This window comes from Acipenser ruthenus, chromosome 9 (genome assembly GCF_902713425.1).
Source record: "Acipenser ruthenus chromosome 9, fAciRut3.2 maternal haplotype, whole genome shotgun sequence".
Taxonomy (NCBI): domain Eukaryota; kingdom Metazoa; phylum Chordata; class Actinopteri; order Acipenseriformes; family Acipenseridae; genus Acipenser; species Acipenser ruthenus.
The window spans coordinates 11060198-11087696 of NC_081197.1; the positions used below are offsets into that span (position 1 = coordinate 11060198).

General features: G+C 37.2%; 1 protein-coding gene across 7 annotated transcripts in view; it reads right to left on the reverse strand.

Moving 5' to 3' along the window:
* Positions 1 to 27499, reverse strand: part of fat3a (FAT atypical cadherin 3a) — a 180139-nt gene that overhangs the window by 38896 nt on the left and 113744 nt on the right. For 5 of the 7 annotated variants that reach the window (XM_059031131.1, XM_034923643.2, XM_034923640.2 and 2 more), the window contains 7 exons: positions 22868 to 23182; positions 22100 to 22310; positions 20402 to 20470; positions 11707 to 11846; positions 6958 to 7233; positions 5357 to 5567; positions 124 to 4203 (listed from right to left, as the gene is read on the reverse strand). In XM_059031131.1, coding sequence (XP_058887114.1) covers positions 124 to 4203; positions 5357 to 5567; positions 6958 to 7233; positions 11707 to 11846; positions 20402 to 20470; positions 22100 to 22310; positions 22868 to 23182 — 5302 coding nt within the window. The remainder of the gene's footprint in view (positions 1 to 123; positions 4204 to 5356; positions 5568 to 6957; positions 7234 to 11706; positions 11847 to 20401; positions 20471 to 22099; positions 22311 to 22867; positions 23183 to 27499) is intronic. The other 2 variants (XM_034923644.2, XM_034923642.2) reach the window with 1 other exon arrangement.

Consider the following 27499-nt stretch of genomic DNA (forward strand, 5'->3'; position numbering starts at 1 on the left):
CCAGTCACAATAATATTAAACATTTGACAACTGAGAACCTGTTTTTTTTTTTTTTTGTAAATGAATACTGTTGCAGGAGTAGCAAGCATTTTCGAAAAAAAAAGTCACTGCATAACTTCTTACCTGTTATGTGAAAGCTGACCTGTCGGTTGACATCAGAGGTATCATCATCTTGTATGCTTAAGACGGCCACCACTTCACCGGGTGGGTCACTCTCCCTTGCTGAGCCTTTGTAAATCTCCTGCACGAAATTGGGAGCGTTGTCGTTAATATCTTTTACTGCCACCAAGACAGTCGTTGTGGAGGAAAGAGAAATTGTCTCCCCAAGATCTGATGCCAACACAGAAAAGGCAAAAGAAGGGTTTCTTTCATGATCAAGGTCTTTCAAGGTGCTGATCCAACCGGTGTTGCTATCCATAGTAAAACTTGCCCCGATTTCATCCAGCTCTGAATCGGAAGACGACACTAGGCTGTAGGTGACTTGCCCGTTTGCTTCCCAGTCTGGGTCCAAGGCTTTCACTTGAATTATTTTGGTTCCTATTGGCATTCCCTCCATTACAATCGCCTCATAAGGATTTGTTTCAAAGATCGGTTTGTTGTCATTTAAATCTAGGACCTTTACTTCCACATCCACAACATTAACAGCATCTATCCGTCCTTGCTTCATTGTGGCAGACACTTTAAAATGAAAGGCATCATTTGTTTCGTGATCAAGGGCTTTGTCTAGTTTTATGGCACCTGTGTCTCGTTCAACAACAAACACCCCTTCCTCATTGTTTTCAGCTAGCGCACCATTCACTGTGTTAAATACTCCAGACTGGCCCATCCCAAGATGGACAGAACCAAGTATTGCTCCTATGGGGGTGTCTTCCGGGAATGTAAAGGAATACTGAGGCTGGGTGAAAGAAGGTACAATGGCCTCGGGAGACAACACGTGGATGTAAACAGGAATTAGAGAGTGTTTCATGGGCAGGCCGCCATCAACCGCTTTCACAAAAAATGAAAGTATAGAGTTTTTCAAGTGGCTGAAGCTCCCTTTGGTGACCATCCATCCGTTGTCAGGATCTATTTCCAAAATGTCTGCCACGGGAACGTGTGCCTCGCTGTACAGGGAATACGTTATCCTGGAGTTAGCCCCATCGTCTGGGTCAACGGCTTGCACCTGCGTAACCAGGAACCCATTCCCAACATCCGCCTTCACACTCGCTCTGTACTCTGCAGCTCTGAACTGAGGGGCATTATCATTTTCATCGACCAGAATCACCCTAACAGTGCAAAAGGACGCCCTGCCGCCGCCATCCAGGGCCATCACGGTTAAAATGATATCTCCATCTGTTGGATTCTCTCTGTCCAGCTTTTCCATTGTAGTGATCTGCCCTGTTGCACCAATAGAAAACTGATCCTTCCCAAAGTCATTCACAAAAGAGTAGGTGATTTGACCAAATGATCCTAAATCCGGATCAGTGGCCTTCACCTGGACAACCTTTGAACCTAGAGCAGCATTTTCACGAACCTCTGCCACATAAACATTTTGAGAAAACACAGGGCTGTACAGATTTGCCCCTAATACTTTGATATGCAGCTGGGCTGTACTGGTGAACACGCCATCAGACACAGATACATTCAAGCTGTACATAGGCTCCATCCTTTGCTTACGGTGATTGGACAAGGTTATGATTCCTGTTTTGCTGTCCATTATAAAGTTCATGCGATCATTCCCTGACAAGATGCTATATTCTAGTTTGTCAACGTCAGAGCTATCAGCATCGGATGCCTGAACGGAAGCCACAAAATGCCCTTTTGGGGCAAGTTCACTCACTTGCGACTCATATAGTAACTGGTTAAAGACTGGAGGGTTGTCGTTCATATCGTTCACATTAACAGTAACTGATACTTCACTGCTTAGAGGTGGGAATCCATTATCTGTTGCTCTGATGATGAAGTTGTACTGCTGTATCAATTCATGGTCCAACATACGTGCTGTCAGTATAAGCCCACTACTGCTGTCTATGTGAAAATAATCAGTGCTATTATAGATATCTGAAACAATTTGATAACGTACAATGCGATTGTTTTCTGAATCTTTGTCAGTAGCCACAACTTGCACAACAGGAGTCCCAATCATGGAGGTTTCCGACAAGGATGTCTTATAGACCACCTTCTCAAAAACTGGAGGGTTGTCATTCACGTCAAGTACTGTTATATCCACAGCCACCTCAGCCCTTGCTCCAGTAAGAGAGTCTGTTGCCCTGATAATAAGCCTAAAACTGGAGCTGACTTCATAGTCCAGCAAACTAATCACGCTTATTATGCCAGTGTCAAAATCAATGTTAAACTGGTTGTAAGGGTCACCATCCACAATTGTGTATATAATATTTTGGCCTTCAGGGCTGGTGGCATTAATACTAAGAATGGGTGTGTGTGCCGCTATGTCTTCATTAACTGATGTTGCATAGAAAGTTTTATCAAAAACAGGCATGGCTTTATTTACTATAGTGATTGGGAGTTCAATGGTAGAGGAAAGTGAAGGATTTCCACCGTCTTTTGCGAAAACGATGACCACGTACTCAGTGTTGGACAAATCAGACTCAAAAGCTTCTTTCAACGTGACATCACCAGTGTGTCTGTTGATTTCAAAGTGCTCATGGTCATCCTTTAAAAAATAAGCTACCTCACCATTAATCCCCTTGTCGCGGTCTACTGCTCTCACTCTGTAAATAGGAGCTCCTGGATCAGCGTCAACCTGTACTGCAGCGTAATAAGGAAGGCCCACAAACACAGGCGGGTTATCATTGATGTCTTCCACCTGGACTTTGACCACCACCCTTGCAACCCTCAGGTGATCGTGCTCACGACTTACTTCCACCACCAGGTCGTAAACCTCCTGTTCCTCCCGGTCAAATGGAATCCCGGTTGTCTGAATTACTCCTGAAGTTGGTTTTATTTGGAACCTGCTACCGGCGTTTAAAATGCTGTATTTAAGCGGCTCGTTCAGACGGTTGCCCACAGCGTTCACCACTGCCACCTTTGTTATGTTAGTGCTGTTCTCCACGATTGAAGTAGAATACATACTGTGTGTAAAAAAGAGGCCGCTTTCTATAGCTTCCTTGACTACTACAGTAACCAAGGCTGTGCTGTAGAACTTCCCATCAGAAACCCTCACATTAAGCAGATAGCGATCTTTAGAAAAGCTGTTGTTCTTAACTGTAAGGACACCGCTCGTGGGCTCAATAAAAAAGTGGTCTGTATTTCCTTCGGTTAGTGTGTAGGTTAGCTCAGATGGGACTTCTAAATCGGGGTCGGTGGCTGAAACTTTAAGAACCTCGACTCCTTTGTAAGTGGGAAGCAAGAGCATAGTTTCGTAAACATCCTGGGAAAACTTGGGAGGAGAGTCATTGATGTCAAGCACCTGGATGGTAACCTCAGTAGGACTCTCCGCTGTTAGCTGCGGCTTTCCGCTGTCCTTTACGTGCACATGAAAATGAAAGCTTGAAAATGTTTCATGGTCCAAATTAGCTATCGTCCTTACTGATCCTGTGCTAGAATCGACCGTAAAGAACATCTTGGCTGTATCTTCTACGATCTCATAGACAAGCAGAGCATTTTGATTTTTGTCTGCGTCAGCAGCTCTTATTACCAAGGGACTGTCATTTGTGCTCAAGACAACACTATTGATGGGGGCGGCTTCACTTATGCTGCCTGCATACTGTGACTGCTGGAAGACGGGGGGGTTATCATTGTCATCAGCAACCTGGATGTTGACAGTCACATTAGAAGCCATCCCGGCCATGTTGGATGCTTGGACTATCAGTAGATAAGAAGAAATATATTCATAATCAAGGGGTTTCCGAGTTGTAATAACTCCTGAATATTGATTCATTTTGAAAGCCTTTTCAAAGTTCCCCTCCTTGATTTCATAAACCAAAGTTGACAAGCTCACAGCTGCAATTATTGTGACAGAAGTGCCAACGGCAACATTTTCATTCACCTCTGCCTGGTACTCCTTCTGAGGGAATTTTGGGTGGGAGTTGTCCGAAATTGTCACAGAGATTCGCACCATTGTGGTAGCACCCATTGCAGGTGATCCATGATCAGTAACTCTCACTGTTATTACATAATGGCCGATGGATGCGAGGTCAAGTTTTCTGCCGACTGATATGATTCCCAAAACTGGTTCAATTCTGAAGGTGTTCCCAGTGTTTCCTGAATAGGAAAAGAAAGCAACAACAATAATCAGCAAAGTCAGGGAAGAACTAATGCTCCAAACACATTGGAATGAGGCAATGCACTGGCAACAAACCTTATTTTCCCCCTTAAAACAAGAGGTTGCACAGCTTGATACATAGACCCTAAAGAAAAATCCAAACAGTACCATAGCTGGTTATATATTTCAGTCCTACAGGTAGTGGACAAAAAAATGGAAACACTTGGGTAAATGAGGGACACCAGGTATATTGAAAGCAAGGGCTTCCACACAGGTGTGGCTCATGCGTTAATTAAGCAAATAACATCCCAGCATGCTTAGGGTCATGTAGCTGGACAGGCCTGGTTGCCTATAATTATGGCTAGCATGGCTGCAAGAGGAGACCTCAGTGACTTTGAAAAAGGGGTGATTGTTGGGGCGCGTTTGGCAGGAGCTTCAGTGACCAAGACAGCTCAACTTGCTGATGTTTCACGAGGGTCTAAGGTGATGTCGGCATGGAACTTCAAGGGAAAGACATCATCAGCAAAGGGCAACAGTGGGCGGAAGCGCATACTCCAGGATCGTGATATCCGTGCATTAATTCGAAGTGCAAGGCAAAACAGGCGAGCAACTGCAGATCAATTGACTGCAAATTTCAACCTGGGGTGCGAGCAGCCAGTTTCATCAAAAACGGTCCGCTGAGAACTCCACAGAGCGGGATACCAAAGTGGCCCAACGCCCTATTAAGTGACTTGACATTGGTGTTTCCATTTTTTTGTCCACTACCTGTATATTTAAGTATATTAGGGGAAGGTCAAGTAAATAAAACAAGTACATCCAAAACATTAAAAAAAAAAAAATCAATATGTGCAACCTCTTGTTTTAATTATGCAAATGTTATCAGGGAACATATTAATAGCAACAACAATGATATTTGAAAAACATTGAGCAGATTTTATCTGATAACTTTGGATAGCTGAGAAGAATGAAAAACAAGGTAAGTCTACTCGGAATTTACGAGAAATCTGAATATTAAGGGTTAGGATAAATACAAGTCCTTTTAGCGCTGTTTTTATTTACATTTACTTCATGGGTTATTGTGTAGTATGCATTGACTGCAGGAAGCATGAAGAATTTATTATTGAACCCAGAGAAGAAAACTGATTCTCTCACCTGATTCTATAGAATAAAGAAGCTCTGCGTTTTCTCCTTTGTCTTTGTCTAAAGCGGTCACCTGCAGCACAGCAGAACCGACAGCAGCAGATTCGAACACAGAACCCTCGTAAAGGGCACTGGTGAAGGAGGGGGCGTGGTCATTTGCATCATCGACGTTCACTAGGACTCGTGCCAAGTTTCTACGATATGGAAATTCCTGGTCCCTCACCTAGTTACAGTAGGTACAGTAAAATACAGTATATGGCAGGAATTAAATGTGAAATTAAAATATGGTGGATTGCGGGTGTGCCAGGTTAAAGAGTAAGTTGCGGGGTTCCAAAAAATGTAGCGTTACACGTCTCCACATGCTGCTACAACTGTTTAAATAACGCATCTGTAATTTTTACACTTAGAACTTTAAACTCTGTTTCAAAGCTCTTTTCAAAATGGCTGCCCCACACTTTTTTTTTTTCCCTGCAGTGATTTAGAGGATAGATCTCCAACCCCAGTGCACTAGAACGGCCATTTTGAAAAGAGCAAATTACAGGTATGTTATTTAAACAGTTGTAGCAACATGTGGGGATGTATAACGCTATACTTTTCGGAACCCCACTACTTACTCTGTAAGGAGTGGTGTCTTAGTGATGAAGCGCCTAATGAAGCACATGCAAACTGTATCATGGTTAGGGATTTCTAATTTAATAAATTGGGAAACATGATAATGTTTCATGGGGCTTTCATTCCGCACATAGACAGAGCAGGGTGAAACGGTGCATTCTGGTCCTATTAATTCATATTATATCATACTCTTAATGACTACAACACCATATCTTTACTTTTAGATATACTTTTATTCATTGCATATATTTAAAAAGGAAATACTTGTACTTATTTTTACAGAAAAGATCCTGATCATTGTCTAATAAAGTATCCTTGATTTATAATCATTAGTCAGGGTTAATAACTACATTTTTTGATATTGGGTTTAACCCTAATTCTAAAAGCAGAACCCCTGAATTATGGTAATATGATCCTCTGTTTAACAACTGTAAAGGCTGTTTGACCAATTTACTGTAGTCTGTCGCAACTGTAATTTATGCTCTGCGTTGTGCACTTTAATGTCTAGATTTGTAGCTGGAAGCTATTTCATGCCTGGGCATTTATTACACTCTCTAACAGGTCCATTGTTTTATTAGTTGCATATGTGTTTATGAATACGTTATAAGTGTATTTTTTGTTCATGGTGCACAGATTAAATCAAATACTGAAACCAAATCAGTGTACTAAGCAATAATTGTAATTGTCATGAAGCATAAGCATTATTTATTTCAGTTTGAGTAATGTTTTTTTTTTTTAAAAAAGGAACATCAATTGTATAAAATGAATAAGATACTTTTAAAGAACTATAATATTTAAAATAAACCAAAGAAACATAAAGCTAGTGTTGTTATTATTTTTAAACATTTATTCCAAAAGCCAGTGTTCAGTAACTCGTTACCCATCTCAAACATCTTGTTCACTAAATATCTTGCTATGAGGTACGCAGTCTCACAAAATACTACTGATCCAGAATGTCTGGATGTTTAACTGGTCCTCTGTATATTTATTGATTCCCTTACCATAATAGTTAAGACATGCTGTGCACGAGCCTCGTGGTCTAGCCTCTCTGTGGTGTACATGGTCCCTGCACTGGGGTCAATGCGGAACATTCTCATACTGGCAGGGTCAATGCTGCTGTGGATGGAATAGCTCAGCTTGTGTTTCTCGTCTCTATCCGTAGCGATAATCTGCAGGACCTCCGTCTCTGGTGCAGTGTCCTCTGAAATGGTGATATCATAACTGGGCTGGGAGAAGACTGGGCCATTATCGTTGTTATCCAAGACCGTAATAAACACCTGCAATTGAAAACAGGAAACATTTTGGTAAACAATATATAGGTACTGTGCTTTCTCCTTTTAATTCCCTTTTATTTCTTTACACATTGATAATTCCTCTAGAGGAAAATATACTTTGACCCATTCGACTCCTCTGGATCATCACTTTCAATTCAAACACAAAATGTCTCATTTCCAATAACTCGAGAACACCCACAGTACAGAAATGTTCATTAATGAGCAACAAAATGATTACATTAAAAAAAAATGATGTAAAGCTGGTACATTCGTATCACAGAGAAACAAGGTAAAGGCAATCATCGAAATAAAGCTGAAGCACTAACGGATAACGACATAGAACGTCTGTACAACACTGAAACACTACATTTAAAAAAACCCAACTGTACTGCTGAACCTCGTCTTATTTAATATTAGCATCACAAGGATATCCATGTGTTATAAAATAAAACATATGGGCCTCTTCAGTGAGCTACAGGAAAACTATTCCATCTCGGATTTCTGTGACAGTTTATAAATTACTCGACCGTCGGTCTCGTCATTTATGACATCACAGAAACCCTAGATGGAATTATTTTCCTGTAACTCACTGAAGCCCATCTCGTTCCTTTTGTTTCCAACTAACATTTGTTCCATAGCACTGATTGATCACACAGACTGTGATGTCTTTAGCAGTGTGATCATCACTGTTGAAGTGATGGGCTACTGGAAATGCAGTGGTGTTAATGTGAATGCTTCTTAAGTGCTCTATAAACTGGTCTGCTAAATGCCTTTTGGTTTCCCCAATATACTATATATATGTATGGTGTTTTTTTCTTTGTATGGCTCACCAGACTTTCTCCAAACGTAACGATTATCAGTGTGACGAAATAGCTCGTTTTTTGTTTCATCACTCCACAAAACCTTTGACCAGAACTCATATCCATCATTGAAATGCCGTTTTGCAAACTTTAACTGATTGTCCTTGTGACGTTTTCCTAAGAGTGGCTCGACCTATGGTTGAAATGGAAACCCCAGTCCCACTTGCAGCCAATTCACTTTGAATATCTTTGGCAGTCAATCTCAGATTATTATTATTATTATTATTTATTTATTTATTTATTTATTTATTAATTAGCAGATGCCCTTATCCAGGGTGACTTACAATTGTTACAAGATATCATATTATACATTATTTCACATTATACAGATATCACATTATTTTTTTTACATACAATTACCCATTTATACAGTTGGGTTTTTACTGGAGCAATCTAGGTAAAGTACCTTGCTCAAGGGTACAGCAGCAGTGTCCCCCACCTGGGATTGAACCCACGACCCTCCGGTCAAGAGTCCAGAGCCCTAACCACTACTCCACACTGCTGCCACCTTCCTCACAATTCTTCTGCTTGTTCTTGGTGAAATAACCTTTTTTCTTTCAGACAGAGGGAGTGTTGTGACAGTACCATGAGTCCTGTACTTCTTGATAATAGAAACAATAGTTGAAATTGGGATACTCAAATGCTTGGAAATCTTCTTGTATCCTTCTCCAGCTTTATGACAATAAATAATTTTCTGCCTAAGGTCTTCAGATAGGTCTTTACTTTTTCCCATATTGACTTATTGGTAATGGGATGGGACAGGAGTGTCACACTGCAGACGATGTTGATACTAACCTAATAACTTGAATAACTCATTAAATGAGTACCATGTATATATAGAATTACCCTCATTATCCATTTCAATACTGTTTTTTTAACCTCAAGTGAATATAGGAGTTTGGTTGGGTTTACTGTATTATGCAATGAAATCTATTTTTGGGGGGTTTTAAGAAAGCCTCTATACAAATCTAGAGGGTGGATAATGAAAGCAAGTTCTTGTGCGATGCTTAAAAAGTTAACTTCTGTACTTTAATTAGCATTTTGGTGTTAAAAAGAGTTTTTATTCTTAGATCGGAATAAGCTGGTTTAGGCTTGATTTGGTCCTGTACTTCTTGGGCTCTTTATTCCAAGTCGAGGATTGGTTTTGCTTTCAATCCCGCACTAAGCCCTAATTTACATTCGGTTCTTGTTATCCTAAAAAAAAAAGTATTTCGTTTCCAATTCCGTTTGTTCACTTGCTTTTCCCCAAAGCTGAAGAAACATTAGGATAAAAGATGAGGCTCACTACTAATAATGCAATCAAGATCCTACAACAGTTAAATCATGAAGGCCCTTCCCCTTACAGCCACTGACTTGGATCTGTGAGGAAAACCAAGCTTTGTGCAAGATCTTTCCAAAGCTGTTTTCAATGGTTTGTGCCCATTCCTATTCACAGTGCTTAAGTAGGGCTGGAAGAATGCCATAGAGATTTAGTTTTCTTCATTTAAGTTCTAATTGCTTGGTCAGGACCTGTTGTCCCACTGCATTTTATTAACTATCCGAGTTAAAGAAAAAAAGGAGTGCAAAAGAAAAAAGTGAGAAAACCTCATATGCACTCAGAATGTATTTGGAAGCAGTATAACATGCAAATCACAACTCTGTACAATGATAAATACTGTATGGTTTTGTATCTTGAACTTTGTGTCAAAGGACTGAATCCCAAAAAGTATTAATTCAGTGGTAGGGCAAGTGAGGCATGAAATTCCAACATCTCTCCAGTAGTTTCCTAACATTTATTCTTTTAACTTTGGGGACTCAAACTGTGAAGTTGTCTAGCAGTCCTCTACTACAAATCACTGTCTCTGTACCGCAGCCTTTTGATGAAAGTGTAGCGGCACCAAAATATGTGTACAGATTTCCTTGTTTGTAATGTACACTTCACTAGTGGCAGTGACTTAGTGGAAAGGATTTACCCCCAGGAAAAAAACTTTACAAAGGGAAATCTAAATACTATGTTAAATGCTAAAGAGACTTTATTTAGCACACAGGTGTCTATTTGAATTATCTTTACAGTCTTCGGGGCACACTGCAGTTGAGTTTGCAGGATCAGGGCTAACCTTAACTCTACACATTTTCTCAAGGTCAACCCTGGATGCATGGAATGCAGCATTTTCTTTAAACTCTGCTGTTTGAGAAATGATGTAGGACCCTGACTTGTAACAGTAATCTCTTCCCTCACTACAACCTTGCCTAGCGATAAATTCAACTTACTGGAAAGAATAACAGTCAAGTCATGACCTTGATCCTGGTAATGATCTCCACATGAAGTTAATATACCTGTGACAGGTTCTTTAATAACAAATGCTGCTGTAATAGATCAAAGCAATTTAAAATGCTCACTTGTACTTTTGCCATGCTTCCACAATGCTTTACTGCAGTGTTTTCCATAGTATGCTTTTTTTAGGGCAGGTAGGTAAGATGAATAATATAGCAAAGGAGTAAAAGGCATTTTATTTCAAATAGTGTTTACATACATGTGTTCATATTAACTTAGCATTTACTTTAGTGCAGCATTTATAAACTGATACAGGGTGTTCATGGAGTTCTTAAATTAACATAGTAAAAAAAAAAAATCCTTATAGGTTAATTACACCAAAGACATTGCTGAAGTACTTAATACAACTTAATGCAACTCCGGACATTTCCAAAAGAATTTCGGTTAAGGATGGGTGAGAAAATATTTTGTTAAATATACAGCACATAAAAACTCTGCAGCAACGTTGGGAACTGGAACAACTATTTACTGGCCTATAACTGGGCACCCAGCTGGTATATAAAATCCCATACAGGCCTACAGACACATACATTTAAGTCTGTAGCCAAACAAACAGTTGACTTTATATCTTTACAGTGAAGAGATTTTGAACAGACTTATTTTATCATTGGAGCAGCTTAACTAGCTCCTCAACCAGCACCAATTCTCCTGAACCAGCAAGACCAGCTACAAACCAGCAATAAAACAGTTCTGTTGAGCATACACCAATCCCATTTTCTCCATTCTCTTGTTGCTTTGGTCATTCTAAATCTTTAGAACTGGCAGACCCAGTTAAAGTATAACTTCCTCTAAAGAGGCTGAGGTCAATAAAGTAATTGGGCTTGATCATCAAAGATATTTACTCCAAATTGTCATTCGCATTACTTATGTAAAAAAACAAACAAACAAAAAAACAAACACCATTTACAATTCTAAAACAAATAAGAAACAAAAAGGACAACTCACAAGCTGCTAAATGATATTATTCATTGGATGTGCTTTTACTATCTGAAAATATCATGCTAACAATGGGTTGGAGTAATCAGCTTTGAGAATCCAGCCCACTGTCTTGTAATGTATCATGCTTATGCATTAACATAGGAAGCATTGGGTCCTAGCATGGGGTCAGTCTTTCGTTCTGAATATCATGTAGTTCTAAAAGGAAACCGTTTACTTTATCAGTTTTATAGGGATATTGCTCATGAGATAAAAAAAATATACATTTTTAGTGCCTCATGAGGCAAGTGTCGAAATCGTCCACCGCCACATCACCTACACACATGCTTTTTGCTCAGAGGTACCATATAATATGCCATACTGTACCTGTGTGGTAGCAATATTGGATCCATCTGTGACCTCCACAGTCATGTTGTACATGGACCTGAGTTCTGCATCCAATGGCTTTGCAATAACAATCGTTCCCACTCCTTTTTCAATGTCAAACATGCTGTCGTAGTTTCCACCTGATAATGTTTTAAAAAAAAAAATCATGACTGGAGACAGTATTGCTTTTTGAAAAATAATATTTAAAAAACCCACAACAATGTCATTGCAATAATCCTACAACAATGTGCATATAACTTATTGTTTGTAATAACCTACAAACTAAATCCATATTGACTGAGAAATGTGATTCAATTTTTTTTTTTTTAAGAAAATAACACACAGGGTTTGTTATTTCCAGTGAATTCATTTTTCATTAAAAAACAAATTGATAAAAACTCATGCCATGTGCATTCACTTTCAAAGGGAAGATCATAATTGAAAAGCACCTGGGCACTCAAATTCATTCACTCATGGGATTTCGACAAACTGTACACCAGTCTGTTCAATATTCTTGGGCTGATGTTACTGAGATTGTAGAAAAAAAGTTATTAAAAAACACTATTATGTATAAATTAATATCACTGAAATATTATATAAATATCATCACTGATTCAGGAACTCTATGTGATGTGACTCTTGAACAGTCATGCCTTAAAACATGCCTTTTCCCAATTTCTATACTCTTGAAAGAGTGAAATGTATAATGCATGAATGTCTACTTCATATAAACAAACCCCCAAAAAAACAAGTGAAATGCAATCTGGTTCGGGTCACTTATAGGGTTTTAATAGTAAAGTCAGCCAGTTTAAAATTCAATCTGTCAACCTAACATGTCTTTATTTATTTTTGTTTTATTAACGTAGTTGTAACGAAAAAGAACAAAAGCCACTGTACTGGAATTCAATCTGATCTATTGTAAATTGTATTCCTGTACAGATTCCTAAACCAATCTGGAGAAATGTACACCCAATGCTAAAATACAGGCAAGAAGGTCATTTTATTTCTTACCTCTGTGTAATATAATAATGAAACAAAGATTCAATGCTGTGGGCATTAACTACTAGCTAACTAACTTTGGCAATAGTTTAGCCTCACACAGTTTTATTTTGTTTTAAGTATTAATGCTATCCGTAAGACCCTCAAGATTAACAAAACTAATTACTCCTTATTTAATGTGTACACAATGGTATTAATGCTGTTTGCATTAACTTGCATGCACTTATAATTTCCCCCAAAAGTTCCCCTCCACCTTTAAATGTAATTCCATTTTGGGCTCACTCATGCTGCACAAGCAGAATATAGGATTCGAATACACCAGTTTAAGAGTTTTGATTTTTTTTTTTATCAATCTTTTCTAAAACCTTGAAAGTTCTTAACTTTAGCAGTGTCCAATACCACATCAAAAGAAGAAGAGTTATTTTATTTCCAGGCACAGTCTCTCAGAGCCAGTGTATTAATTTAACAATTCATTAAAAACAAGTTGTCTTTCAAAAGAAAGGTTTCCGGGGGATGATGACATGATGACATCAAAAGAGGTTCAAAAGTGCCTAATTCACATTATTTTTCCTTCCTGGCTGCATTGGTCCTATAGCAGTGATTTATACCACAAATTGTAATGTCTTCTACAGTGTGGTAATTTCTGTTAAAATGTCTGGCAACACGAGATGTAGAGGTGTTCTTATACTTTGTAAATGTTCCATGAATCGATGACACTATGTAACACAATTTTTGTTCCTGGGTAGTAAGTGTTATTTCCTAATTGCTTATGCCTCAAAAGTATAGAAAATGGCTATTATTCCCCACAAACTTTGCTTTTGTGACCAGACAGTGATATTTTGAAATTTACCGTGAGAAATTTCCAGTGAGAAAACGGGCGAATTTGTGTCTTTTCGTTCACATAAAGTCAGAAAAAAACAACATATGAATCCAAATTAACGTGTATTTATACTAAAGTAATACAAAAATGACTACAAAAGATTTAGAAGTGAGTAGTTTTTCGAGATTTACGATTATACTGTAAATCACTTTCATGAATCAGCCCCCAAATGTAGTCTTCCATCATGTTCTCGTTATACTGTCCTTGGTAGCGGCGTTCAAAGTCCAGTATATCCTGGTGGAAGCGCTCGCCTTGCTCTTCCGAGTACGCTCCCATGTTCTCCTTGAATTTATCAAGATGAGCATCAAGGATATGGACTTTGAGGGACATCCTATAGCCCATTGTGTCGTAGTTCTTCACCAGAGTCTCAACCAGCTCTACATAGTTTTCGGCCTTGTGATTGCCCAGGAAGCCCCGAACCACTGCGACAAAGCTGTTCCAAGCCGCTTTCTCCTTACTAGTGAGCTTCTTGGGGAATTCATTGCACTCCAGGATCTTCTTTATCTGTGGTCCGACGAAGACACCGGCTTTGACCTTTGCCTCAGACAGCTTAGGGAAGAAGTCTTGAAGGTACTTGAAGGCTGCCGACTCCTTATCTAGAGCGCTGACAAATTGTTTCATAAGGCCCAATTTGATGTGCAGTGGTGGCATCAGCACCTTCCGGGGGTCCACCAGTGGCTCCCACTTGACGTTGTTCCTCCCCACAGAGAAATCGGTCCGCTGTGGCCAGTCCCGCCTGTGGTAGTGCGCCTTGGTGTCCCTGCTGTCCCAAAGGCAAAGATAGCAGGGAAACTTGGTAAAACCGCCTTGGAGACCCATCAGGAATGCCACCATTTTGAAGTCTCCTATGACCTTGATGCCATCTCAGAAAAATGCAGATATGTATCCACTTAGGCAGTTGGAACTAAACTGAACTGGTGGGCTTAAGGCCCCTGTATTTATACTACTATTTATATTACTGGAAAGTTCTAGAAGTTACTCCAAGTTTACTCAGCACTGAATCTATCTGGAATGTTCTGGAAAATAGGTAAATTTCTAAATATCACTGTCCTGGTCACAAAAGCAAAGTTTGTGGGGAATAACAGCCATTTTCTATACTTTTGAGGCATAAGCAATTAGGAAATAACACTTACTACCCAGGAACCAAAAAAAAATAAAAAATTGTTACACCGTGTGAGCTAAACGCTGTTTTGTTTCTCCAATGTACAGTTTGTTACACTTCACACAACCAATGCAGTATACTATTCCTTTACTGGTGCAAGTAAAATTCTCATGAATAGTGAATGAAGATTTTGCCCCTTTGATTACTGTGTTGTTGTGGAAGTATTTACGTGGCACAGCACAACCTGTTGCATGGAAATGAGCCTTTAAATTGGTCACAACTAGGACGCATGTTACTATGGACTAAATATTCTAAAATTGTAGCTGTAGAGGGATCTTGTTGGAGAATACTAACATTTCTTTGTATGATATGTTGTATCTTCTTGGTCACCGGATGGCAGGTAAGAACTAAGGGGATACGATTATTAGTATTCCGAGTGTTGCTTTTGTACAAAAGCATCCTTTCTGTTTATTGTAGCTGTACGTAACTGAGCTTCTCTCATGGTTGTGTCTGGAAAACCACAGTTTCTGAAAAATGCACACATTTAATTTGTTTTGTTTTAAAAATCACTGTCATCATTGCAAATGCGTCTCAGTCTTAATGATTGGGAGTACGGAATGGAGTCATGATACGCTTTAGAACATGAAGAGTCAGTGTACAAGCAATGAATGGGTTTATTAAAGTAGACCAGGAAATGGCAGGGTTAAAGCTTCTTTTTGTAGTCAAATTATTGATCTTGGCTCTGAGATTTTACAGAGGGAAGTAGTAAGGAGATATACCCTTTGGGCTTAATTAGCGCTGCATCTCATTAAAAAAAAAAGAAGTGACTTTTATTGGTAGGATACTTCATAAAATTTTACAACTGTATTTCTGCATGGTATTTTTGCAGTTTTCCCACACTTCTCATGGTTATACTATGCATTTACCATAGTTTACCCTGGTTTGCCATGTTTATTAACATGCTTTTCAAACATCGTTATTCTTTACAATGCTTACCTATGTTTTACCGTGTTTCACTATGCTTTATTACAATTTGCTATGCTTTTACTATGGTAAAGTTTTATAAGGGATTGTCGGTGTATTATCAAAATAGTGTACAGCACGTGTTTGGTTTTCCTTAGGGTCATTTGGCATTTCAAATGCCTTAATTGCAATTTCTTCTGTGCTTTAAATGTGGCATGATTTAGGTTACTGAGTTTTGATGGTAAAGTATTTTTTCTCCTGTCCTTCCTATGGTGTTGCTACTATGGAAGCCATCTCAATGTGTCTTGGTTATATCCTGACAGCATTGCATATTACTGCAGATGGCATAGTCTTAAAATTGGTACCTTAAACCAGAGGATGGGTAAGTTTAATAGCAGAACGCCTTTATTATCAATTTGTTCTGTGTTCTTTGCTGAGAATGAGATCAATGAAATCACTATTATAAATACTGATAGCATCCTTAATGAAGGACAATAAGAACAGACTAAATAGTAATTATCTGACGCAAAAACTACTCAAATTGTTCGTTTTGTAATGTAGTACATTTATAAAGCTGCTATAAGTATAGCTTTGGTAATGCCAGCCTGAATGTAAAAAATAAAATAAAACATATACAACAACGTATCATCTCTCTCTACAGAGAAAGCTCAATATCCTTGGAAGAAGATTTAACATTTGCGTTTCTTTGAATAAACGGGGGAGGGGTTTACTATTAGGCACTAAAAGGCTTATTTTAATAAGCTGTTTTCAAACATAGTCCATCTCATCACCTAAAGACATCCTCATTATGCAGATTGTTTTCCTGGAATGGAGAAATCCTTGGCTAAAGAATTCAAATGCGGAGAGTAATTTTAGTTCCAACTGTGAGACCGTTTGTTTCTGAAATCATACCATGACAACCAGCCTTAATTAAATGCCAGTGCCATTTTCACAACATAAATTGATTTTAAATAACTAAATTACCCAGCCTTTTCTGACTATAAGCACTCAGCTGAGTATGTTTATTGACGTCTGCTGCCGCAATTGTTATTCAAAAATTGTTATTCATTTTTTTAAAGGTCCTGACGATTCATTTTTTTGAAAACTCAAAACATCAGTTAAGTGAAGATTACAACAGTATGTATATATTTTTTTCAAAAGGTTTCAATGTTGTTTTTTATGTAAATATGTTTTTCTAAGGGTAAACATTATTCAACGTCATCAACATTTTCAAAACAATGCCAATGTCATCACCATTTGTCTATTGTCAAACGAAGTAAAACATTCATATATCAAGGGGTAATTAATGTCCTAATGTAAAGATCCAAATCACTCAACAAAGAAATCGGTTAACCGTCTTGTGGGACTTTTTTTATATGGTGATTAAAAGCTAAATTAATGCAACACTTTTTGGCAAGTACATGCTAGGCTTTGTCATTTCAGCAACACATACAGTTTCGGTTAAAGGCACAGTTAATTAAATATTTGGTCTGTTTTTTTTTTTTTTTTTTGGTTTTGTTTTAAAGCATGGTAGATTAAGATAGCTTCCTACATAAAATCTAAGCTAATTTTTAATTCAGTTTAATTTACAGTAGTCTGAATTTTCGATCACATTACAAGGATCGTCCAGAAACATATGTCAGGCAGAATCTGCAGCCACATCATATTAGTGCTTCCATCACAATAAAACCAGAAGCATACAACAGGTCTGAACTGCATCTGGGTTACGTTTAGGACGTCTGGTTTTTGGTTTTAACTGATAAAAAACGACAAAACACCTTTGATACCAAAAAAAAGAAATCGGTGTATATCCAATAAACACCGGAAAAACAGTGGGAATGGTTACTCAATTCACATAACCATTATATAAAAGAATATATATATATATATATATATATATATATATATATATATATATATATATATATATTAATTCCCCAGTGCAGTTGGGCAATGTCCCTCCTTCCTGACTTGTATCTCACACTGATTCGTTCTGAATACTTTAAACCCAATTTAATTGTTTAATTAAAAGTCTTTTGTTTTCCCTGCACATCCTGACTCTGAGTCTCCTGAGGCGTTATCCCACTTCTCTGACACCAAATGTGACAGACTGACCAAGGTAAGGAGACTCAGAGTCAGGATGTGCATGGAAAATAAGACTTTTAATTAAACAAAATACACAAAACAAAAGGCACAATGGCCAACCAAAAAGACAAACACAAAAACAGGCTTTAAACAAACTATACCAAGAAAACCACTCACTCTCCCACACAGGTCTTCTCACTCTCACAAACACTCACCCATAACATACCCAACCACTCCCCTTTATACAGGTGCCTGGGCTAATTGGGCAATTCGCACCTCATTAGCCCAGGCACATTCCACACATTCCTCACACAAACTCACTCATATCCACTCTAAACAATACAAAACCACCACAAAATAGGCTGCACCCCATCACAGTAAGATAGCTGGAGATCCACAAAGTCAAATATAGGATTTATTATCCCATGTAGGGGATGTAAAGTGGAGTCACATATTTGTTTACATGTGTTACAATTCAGGAGATCAAAACAACAAACACCCCTATATTTAGTATAACAACAATTTTATTGAACAGATTTGTGAAAACGAAAGGCATGGAAATGACAACGGTTCCCCAAAACCTGATCCTTGTGTCTTTTTTGTTTACAAATTAACCCCTGCGTAGAGGCATCTAAAATGTAGTATTTATATCATTTGTGATATGTCTGTTACGGACATACTTTGTGTTTGATTCCTTTCTTCTATTTGTCCAAGACCCAAATTGGCTTACTTTTAAATGTGACATTAACTTTTAAAAATACATTGTTGGGTATCACTGATACCTCAGCACCGATTAAAACTGGTATCCACTATAGGCTGCTGACAAAAGAAGAGTTTATAAGAGGATTACAGATCTGCTATTATCCCATGACACACTCGTTGCTTCTTGCGGTATACTGTCATCGTTGTAACTGTTATCATATATACTAAACCCTCATTAATTGCTTGCTTAAGTCTATAATTGCTGAGAAAACCTAATTAATGTTGTATATCAAAGCACTCAGGAATACGCTGAAGACTTCTCCAGAGCCCCATCAGAAGAAGGCTGTTGCAAACTTAAGATTTTTTTTAATTGATTTACTTTAGAAATGTTCTAAGAGAAACAAGCAATTCTGGAGCGGCTTTTTGAAGCATGGAATTCCATCTCTTAATGAGAAAAATCTGCATTAAAATAAAGCCAGGGAAGGGATTTGGTCCCTGGCTGACAGAAAATGTTCTCCCAGAGAAAAATGAAACTCCTTCAAACAAAGGGGCTATTAAACAGTCCACTGAAGATATACACTGCATAGAAATTTTGAGCATTGTTATAATCTCTCTAAAATCATTGTTCAATCAGTCAAAGAAAAAATGTACAATAACAACAAATATTTTTTATTTCAAAACCATGGTACCTTGCTGACTATGATCAAGATGAACAGTGTAGCAAGGACCGGTTGTGATGCACACCAAGTTTCTGAAACTCCATAGTCTGCCCACCAACATTTATATAAGTTGAACTTGTTTTGGCTATATATCAATTTATGTCATATATGTCAATTTTTTACGTTACGTACTGTGTATGGAAAACTACAAAACGATATGCAATTCAATATGTTAACGTAACATTATTCAGCTGGTTTCTTTGGACTTTATGAAGCAAAATGTGTTAATTATATAGGGTGATGTGAAATTTGACTAGTTATACTGTATGTACCTGCTCTTCAAGTTTGGAAGTAAAGAACTGTAAGAAATTACTATACCGTGCTAATGCTTTGCAGATTATTACATCGAAAACAAGACAGTGTCAGTTAACGTGTACGGTACCATATTTGCTTATAGCAAGCTACAATTATAAATGACATCCTTACCTTATTTTGTGATTTTTTTCCAAGTTTGAAAAATGGTTGAAAAACAAACAAATAAAAAGTTAGTCTTTGCATAGGATTAGAAATGTATGTTTAGAGTGTGAAACACCTCTGGGAGTAAATGTGATAACCTCAATTCATAATAACTGTACAAGTCTGCCTATAATCATAGTTGTAGTATCAAAAAAGTCAGACCAAATATGCTCAAAAAAAGGTAACCAAAATCCAAGGAAGTAGGATCCTATATGGTAGGAACCCATAGTAATGTCTATGTACACATATACAATGGTAGAATACATTGTAGTACGCTACACCCTCCATGGGTGTAGTATCATGCAAGCCCACCTAACCTGGTAAATCAATCAACTAGATTACCTGTTTTCAGCAGAGCTCTTCCCCTGCCTGTTCTGTAATTAAGATTTCAACACTTTTATCAATAACCTGAACTTACTTACTGAACTTTTTTGTTAACAGACACATCTAGGACAGAAAGCAATCTGTTAAAATGAACACAATTACCATGCATGAACCTATTGTATTTTACGTATTGGTGGGAACATACAGATTAGTCGTCATGCGTATTGAGCATTGCTGTTACACACACACACACACATCAATGAATAAACTAAAACAAACATTTAAAAAGATATCGTCAACTACACAATGATGTGGAGAGTGTAAATGAAAAGAGAAATTAAGGGTAAACAGGTTAAAATAAGTTTGTCAGACACAATACATATATATATATATATATATATATATATATATATATATATATATATATATATATATACACATATATACTGGTCAAACTGGAGATACCTTCTGTGGAACAATTCTGGCCACAAGCTGTCTGAAGAATATAGAACATCTCCCGTGCATGTTTGCCACCTTCAAGGTGAGAAGCGTTAACAGAAAGGGGAAGAAGAAGGAAGAACATGATTTCAGAGAAAGAAAAAGTAAAGACTGAGAAACGAGCAAAGGCAAAGAAGGTCACAAACTGTTTAAAAAGCATGGAAAGCTAGATGTTAATGCAGAAGATGCACTTACTGCTCCAATGCTTTGTGAAGAGAAATGTACTAGTCAAAATGTGAGGGATATTAAGGGAGATTAATTAAGATTCTGCTCCAGTGCAACGCATGCACCAAAATGTTAATGTTCCAAAACTCAGAATACACAAGCCAGATAACGTAAGTGTTACTGCATGCTCCTAAATGGTTTCTTTCTTGTTTAACAACATATTTGCTTTGATGGTCTCAAATCCATGGATAGGAATGAACTACACCACATGGTAAAGGTGTACTTGGTTTTACAAGTATATATGGTAACATTTTATTAAGTATTTCTAACTATACTCTTATCACACTGTAATTGAACATGCCTTTACATAGTAATTACATAGCAAATACACAACTGCATGCAGGAATACAGTTGTTTTACAAAAGATATGCTAGCAACTTCAAACAATTATAATTTTGTAATTAATCATGTTGTTGCATTGTAATTGCCTTGTTACTACGGATTAATGATTGTGTAGTTAGAAACACTTCATGTAAAGTGGTACCATACTTATTTATCTTAAAATAAAGAAAATATGTTTTTAATTGCTGTGCATTTAAATCTAAAAAAAGAAACATTTTAAATGCATATTATAATTGACTTAAAATCATAGCTTTTATAGGAGACACAGCGACTAGGAAGGAGATCATCTGCAGCCTTTGGAACTCCCTTCAAATTCATGTGTCTCCTATAGGTCATGTTAAAAAAAACAATTAACTTCACATTGGAGCTACAGATTACAAAATGTGTGACATTTTAATTATAGAGCATTCCAGGACAGACAGATAGGTGGAACTTGTGTGCAAAAGTCACCCAATATAGTTCCTTTTAATCCCTAACTATTCTTAGACTAGTGTGCACATATAATGATGACAGCAACTTTCTGTGTCAGCTAAAGAATTGCACAAAGATGCCAGAGAAACCCTTTTGCTTCAAACACACAAAAGTGCATTATCAGAGAACTTGCATAACAGTAAGCTAATGTGACTTAATTGTGCCTTGAGGAACTTTTGCCCCAAGAGTTTTGGGGATCGTGGCCTAGTAAACCTGTTTTTGAAGGTTGTTTCTAAGTCTATTGTATTGTTTTGCTTACTGAAGTCATTGCACCATGTGTTGTAATTCACAGACATTGCCTTAAGTTGGAACACACAATCTAACTTTGGTGAACCAAAATGTATTGTATTCCATCAAACAAATGAAAATATAACCTAGCAGCTAGCAGCTGGAGAATGCAGCTGGATCACATGATGTTGAATGGTCATGTGATGACACAGGCAATGTGGCTGGTCAGGCAAAAGCATGGATGGAGCGGTAACTAAACGGCTCGAATAATGTACACAATTTAACTCATAGTTTAATCTTTGTTGTTGTACTGTATGTCATCCTTTACAGTAAGGAAAGGTGACATAGATTAAACAATAATGAAGATTTTTGTTTTACAACCAAGCATTTGAGACTTACCAGCAATGTCAAACCAAAGGGGGGTTGCTGTGTGTTGCAGGGAGACCACACCTACAATCTCGGTCACTTTGTCACTCTCCATCACTGTGAAGTTGTAGAAGGGCTCATCAAAGCTGAGAGGTTGAGTGGATGGCTGGGGCTTTTTAATCCACTCAATATGCAGACGTGCCGTCGAGGATTTCTGTGGCCGTCCATTGTCTACAGCTTTAATCTGAGTAAAGGAGTAAGAATACCCAGTGGGGTTCTGTAATGTGGGGCCACAAACCCCATAACCTTCACTTCCTTCATAATAATATACTTACACTTACAGATGCTTAATAAGTAAAATGTATTCAAATTCTCCAATTCAATACATTTAGAGTCAAAACATTTGTCATTGAATGTATTTATTTAGTTTCTTTTAGTATTTCTTAATTCAGCACTATAGAGTATGATATTGTTATGAATGACTTATAAATCTATTTAAGTGGTTTTATTTTACCATATTAATTGGTTGGACCCAACAAGCACACACTAAAAACGTAAACATATATAACATGTTCTTAAACTACACAAATAAAGATCACACTAATGTAAAAAAAAAAAAAAACACACGAAAAACAAGCGATATAAATTATTAAAATAATGTGTGTGGCATGTTAGAACAAAATATTGGAAAGGTCCACTAAGACCTAAGTTTAACACCACTGCGCCAAGTGCTACTTCAGCTGCCCCATCTTCAAGTTTACAAGCATTAGAAGTGAGCCACGATGAAACACAGACACTCACTGTTAGGATGTCGTAGCTGCCAGCCGTGAACTGCTTCCGAGAAGACACCATTGCGGTTTTAGGGTCAATAAAGAACTTCCCATCGTCATTCCCCTCAACGATGCTGTAAGAAATCTCTGCATTGGGCCCCTCGTCCTTGTCGTAGGCGAACGGTCGATAGATGGGTTCTCCTCTTTTCTTTCGGTCCCGCTCGGGAAGCTTAATCTGGTAAACCTTTTCAGGGAACTGGGGCTTGTTGTCATTTTCATCCAGGACACGGACCATCAGCCAGACTGTCGACTGCCGGGAAGAGGGCCCTCCATCCATGACTGTCACCTATTTCCGACACAAAACAAAAAATAAATAAACACGGCAGTTAGAATTCAATGCACTTTTTTCATTTCCTAATTACACAAAAAAACGGCATGTCGATACATCTCCAGACAACTGTAACACCTTAGGCTCATTTTTCTTTCATTTCTTGAATCTTGACAGCTAATTAATTTGAACATGCCACATATCTCGGTAATGACTAAGATTCATACAGGAGATACTTCACGGATAAATCAAGGTGGCATTAATAAATCAGAGGAAAAAACAGAAAGAAATGAGCTTTTTCTTTCATATCAATGTTGTTGTTTTTTATTTTATAAATTCACAGCCTTATATTGTCCTGCTGTGGGTAAAGTACAGCATATGCATATCTATTCATTTTAATTAGACATTTACAGATATTTGTGATGAATAAAATATATACCTAAAATGAATTCCAAGCTCCAGATTTATGTTTGCTTATATGAAGAAAAAATAATCCTGCAGAACTGCGCTGAATATTGTTATATCAAATGTTAAAGTAGCTGCAAATGCCATTAATATATATATATATATATATATATATATATATATATATATATATATATATATTCAATGAAATGCAAAAAAAATGCAATGTTTTAGTAAAAGACAGAGCTAAACAGCACTGCATTCTTCTATACTGAAAACCTAAGGTACTGTACTGCGCTCAAGTGGGGCAATCCCAAAGTAAGTAAGTTACCATGCTACCTGTAATTAGCAATATTAAACCATGGCCGTTTCTTAATTCTATTATATTATCTGACGATGAAGTAACAAGGTCAAAGCTATTTTTCTAGCTATACATTCCTTAAAGGAAATTGAGTGCTTTACTGTGTAAAGGATCTAGTCACTACCCTACACACCGTTTGTTTCATAAAGTTTTTTCTGTCTGGAGACACACCTCTTTAGCAAATAAGGCAGAATTAGCAAAGAATGTGGAGGATTAATTATGCATTTACATTAAAAGGAGCGCTATTTAAATCACAATCGGGTACACAGCACTGAACCTGTGTAGACCAACGACTCAACAGTACGCCTTTCATATTTTATACTTGTTAATGCAATGCCAGTGAAACGCTAAACTCAATTTGTAGAGTACTGTACATAGGATTACTCTCACATGATATTGCTGGACTGTTACTAAACTGTTTCATATTTTGTATTGTTATTGTAATGCCAGCAATAAGATAAACAGGTATTTTCAAAACACCTTCATTTGCAGACAGAACTACAGTGTTAGTGGAAGACTGTAAATAATACTCTCACAACAGTGCTGGACATTTGATTTCTGAACTGTTGTAATATAAAAGCCTAAATCAGAGGATGATTCAGAATCAGAGCCACAATAAATGTCTTGTTTCAATTTTAAAGCAAATTGTAAAACTGTTGAGATACTTGTGTTGGAATATTGTTTCAAAATTGTATAATGCAACAAAAATAATATATTAAAAGGGTTAATGCGTGGCTGAAGGTTTCTCACTGATAATTTACCCTCTCTCAGTCAAAAAGGCAAGTTTCTCAGAGGTGCAATAAGCAAAGCAGTACATATATAGCAATGATGATAGCAACAGACCAGTGAAGCGCTAACAATGGGCCTCCTGTACACCACAGAAAATGTTAACAGTATAAAAGCAACCAAGACAAATGTTTAACTGTACTGTATAAGTAAACAGACCTATTTCCCAGATGTCTGCTCTTCAGAATCTATTTCCCTGAGCTGTTAAAACACTCTTCTCCTTTAGAGTGCTAGCCTTTAGATTGACCAGTTTCTGGCAAAAAAAATGATCTGTAATGTGATTTGGAAACAGTAAACACCTAAATTAATATCTGGAACCAGAACAAATGTGCTGGATCTGCTCAAAGCTCTAGGGGACATACATTAGAAAATGGTTATAATTGGACTTGGGGTATGACAAGGTATTACTTATGTGATAAATAGGTCTGAAATGAATTTGGTTATGGCAAGAAATTGAAAAGAGTGTAGTGTAAACGTAAATGCACAAGCTTAGCACTATAAAGTACACATATACTACAGCACTGGTTAGAACAAGGGGATGCACACCGAGTAATCAATTGGTAATGCATTGGTAAAGAAAGGGCATGCTGTTTATATGAAACAGTGATCTCACTAGTTTTTAGTTTCAGGTTTTTAGTTTCAGGAGTTTGGCTTAGATGTGTTCTGTATGACTTACAAGACACTTAGCTGGCAAAGGCCAAGATTGATGTTTATCTTGACTATATTAATCCAATGCAATTATTCAACTTCTGTGATGCTAAATAGGTACACAGTAAATATGTGACAAAAGACACTAGATATTCAAAACATGTAGAGTGTTGTCCAATGGAAGGCCAGCATCAGCTATAGACAAACGTATTTCATTGCCTTGTGGTTTAAGGTCTGCACATATGAATTAATATATTAATAAACATACTTTGACATGGCATTACATCAGGCGATGCTTCGCTTGTCTACACTTCAGAGGAGAGCGGTCATATTTTAATATATGTAGATGTCTGATTTATATTCTGTTTGCATAGCTGGTAAACAGAGCTGTTTAATATTGAAGATTTTAAACAAAGCTTTGTACCTCAAAACGTAATAGCTAAGGTACACTGTAGGGTAATTTTGTTGTGCATTATCATAATGAAACATTTATTTTCTAAACTATCTAAAACAGCCAGCAACCATAAAAATGAAGGATCACACTATCTAAATAAAAAAATAAATCTTGTTAGAAAGACTGTAAAATGAACCCTCAATCCCATTCCCAGTCTAAAAAATCAAAGGTGTCCCAGACTGAAGACAGGCATTACTATTGATCTTACAGTAAATACAATCACAAGACTGATTCAAATGATTAAATAACAAAGCAAAAAATATAATACAAACATATGCAAATGTTGAAGTGACGTTATGGACTTATAGGTGTGTTTTATAAGTAGTTTGTTCCAGTCTGAGGGACAGGAAAAGACAAATGTTTTACTTCCAGCATTACTACTTATTGTTGGGGTTTTAAAATATTTGGTATCACAAATACACAGTTTCGACTCCTAGAACACACCATTATGATAGACAGGTGATTTATTGTAGACATCTTTAAAATGTGATCTTGTTCCAGTGAAAACTCCTTCAATGCTCAGGGTACACTGTATTGTATGGTTCAGATTTTCAAAAAATCTAATACAAAATGTTATTAGCTTTTTTTCTGAAAGGAGAAAACAAAACACTAATTACAAATATAAAACCAAACCATTTAAGACTATTAGAACCTCTAAATCAAGTGTCTATTTCTCAGGTGCATTTTTCCTTTATTAAAAAACAAAACAAAATGTGGTAATGAGAAGTAAATGGTTTGAAAATCTACCCATGTTCCATAATGTACAATACAACAACAACAAAAATCAGAAATACAGCCTGTGTCTTTTTGTACCGCCGCTGGTTAACAACGTTTATGTCCTATTACTCAAACCTTTCCATCACAATAACTGAAGGAATGGCGTTGTCTACTGGGAAAGGACCGCTTTGTCAGGGATCATTTCTTTAATAAATACCCTCATTTCCCTGCTGTAAGTACTGAACAGCACACTGTAACTCAAGACACTAACCTACACCAGTCCTTGGCAGACAGCTGAACAGAGTCGATGGCAAATAACATGTTTTTGCCTTTACCAGAGATGCCAAATTCTCAAAGGAGAAAATAATAGCATGTGCCAAGCGGAGCGAGGCGGACATTTTTTTTTTTTAAGGCCAGTGGCTGCTAGCCCATAGAATTAAATGGTTCTTAGGCTCTGGCTAGCCAATGGCCCCATTTTTTGCTGTTCAATCTATAATTTTGGTAATTGTAAACACACAGCATTTAGAAATTAAAAACAAAACAAACAAACAAACAAACAAACAAACAAACAAAAAAAAATACTTCAACACTGATTTTTAATTTTTTTAAATTTGGAATTATATTTATTCTGGATTTAAATATTAGTAATGAAGAGTGTTTTAGGATCTCGTGCTATCAAACCTGGACTGAAATATTCAACCTCAAAACTTTATAAAAATAACTATCAAAAAATGAAAATCTGTGACACGACAGCTTGTGTGGTGACATCAGACCCGGAAGAAACACACAGACAGCACTGGGGTAAATGAAGCGCTGGTGCGCACGTTTGATAAATGAACAAATAAAAGGTTTAAACAAAACACGAAACACTAGCACAAAATAAACGGCACGTTGGCCACAATAAATAGACAGACAAAACAGTGGACGAACTTCAAACCACTATTGTGCTGAACTGTTTCAGCAC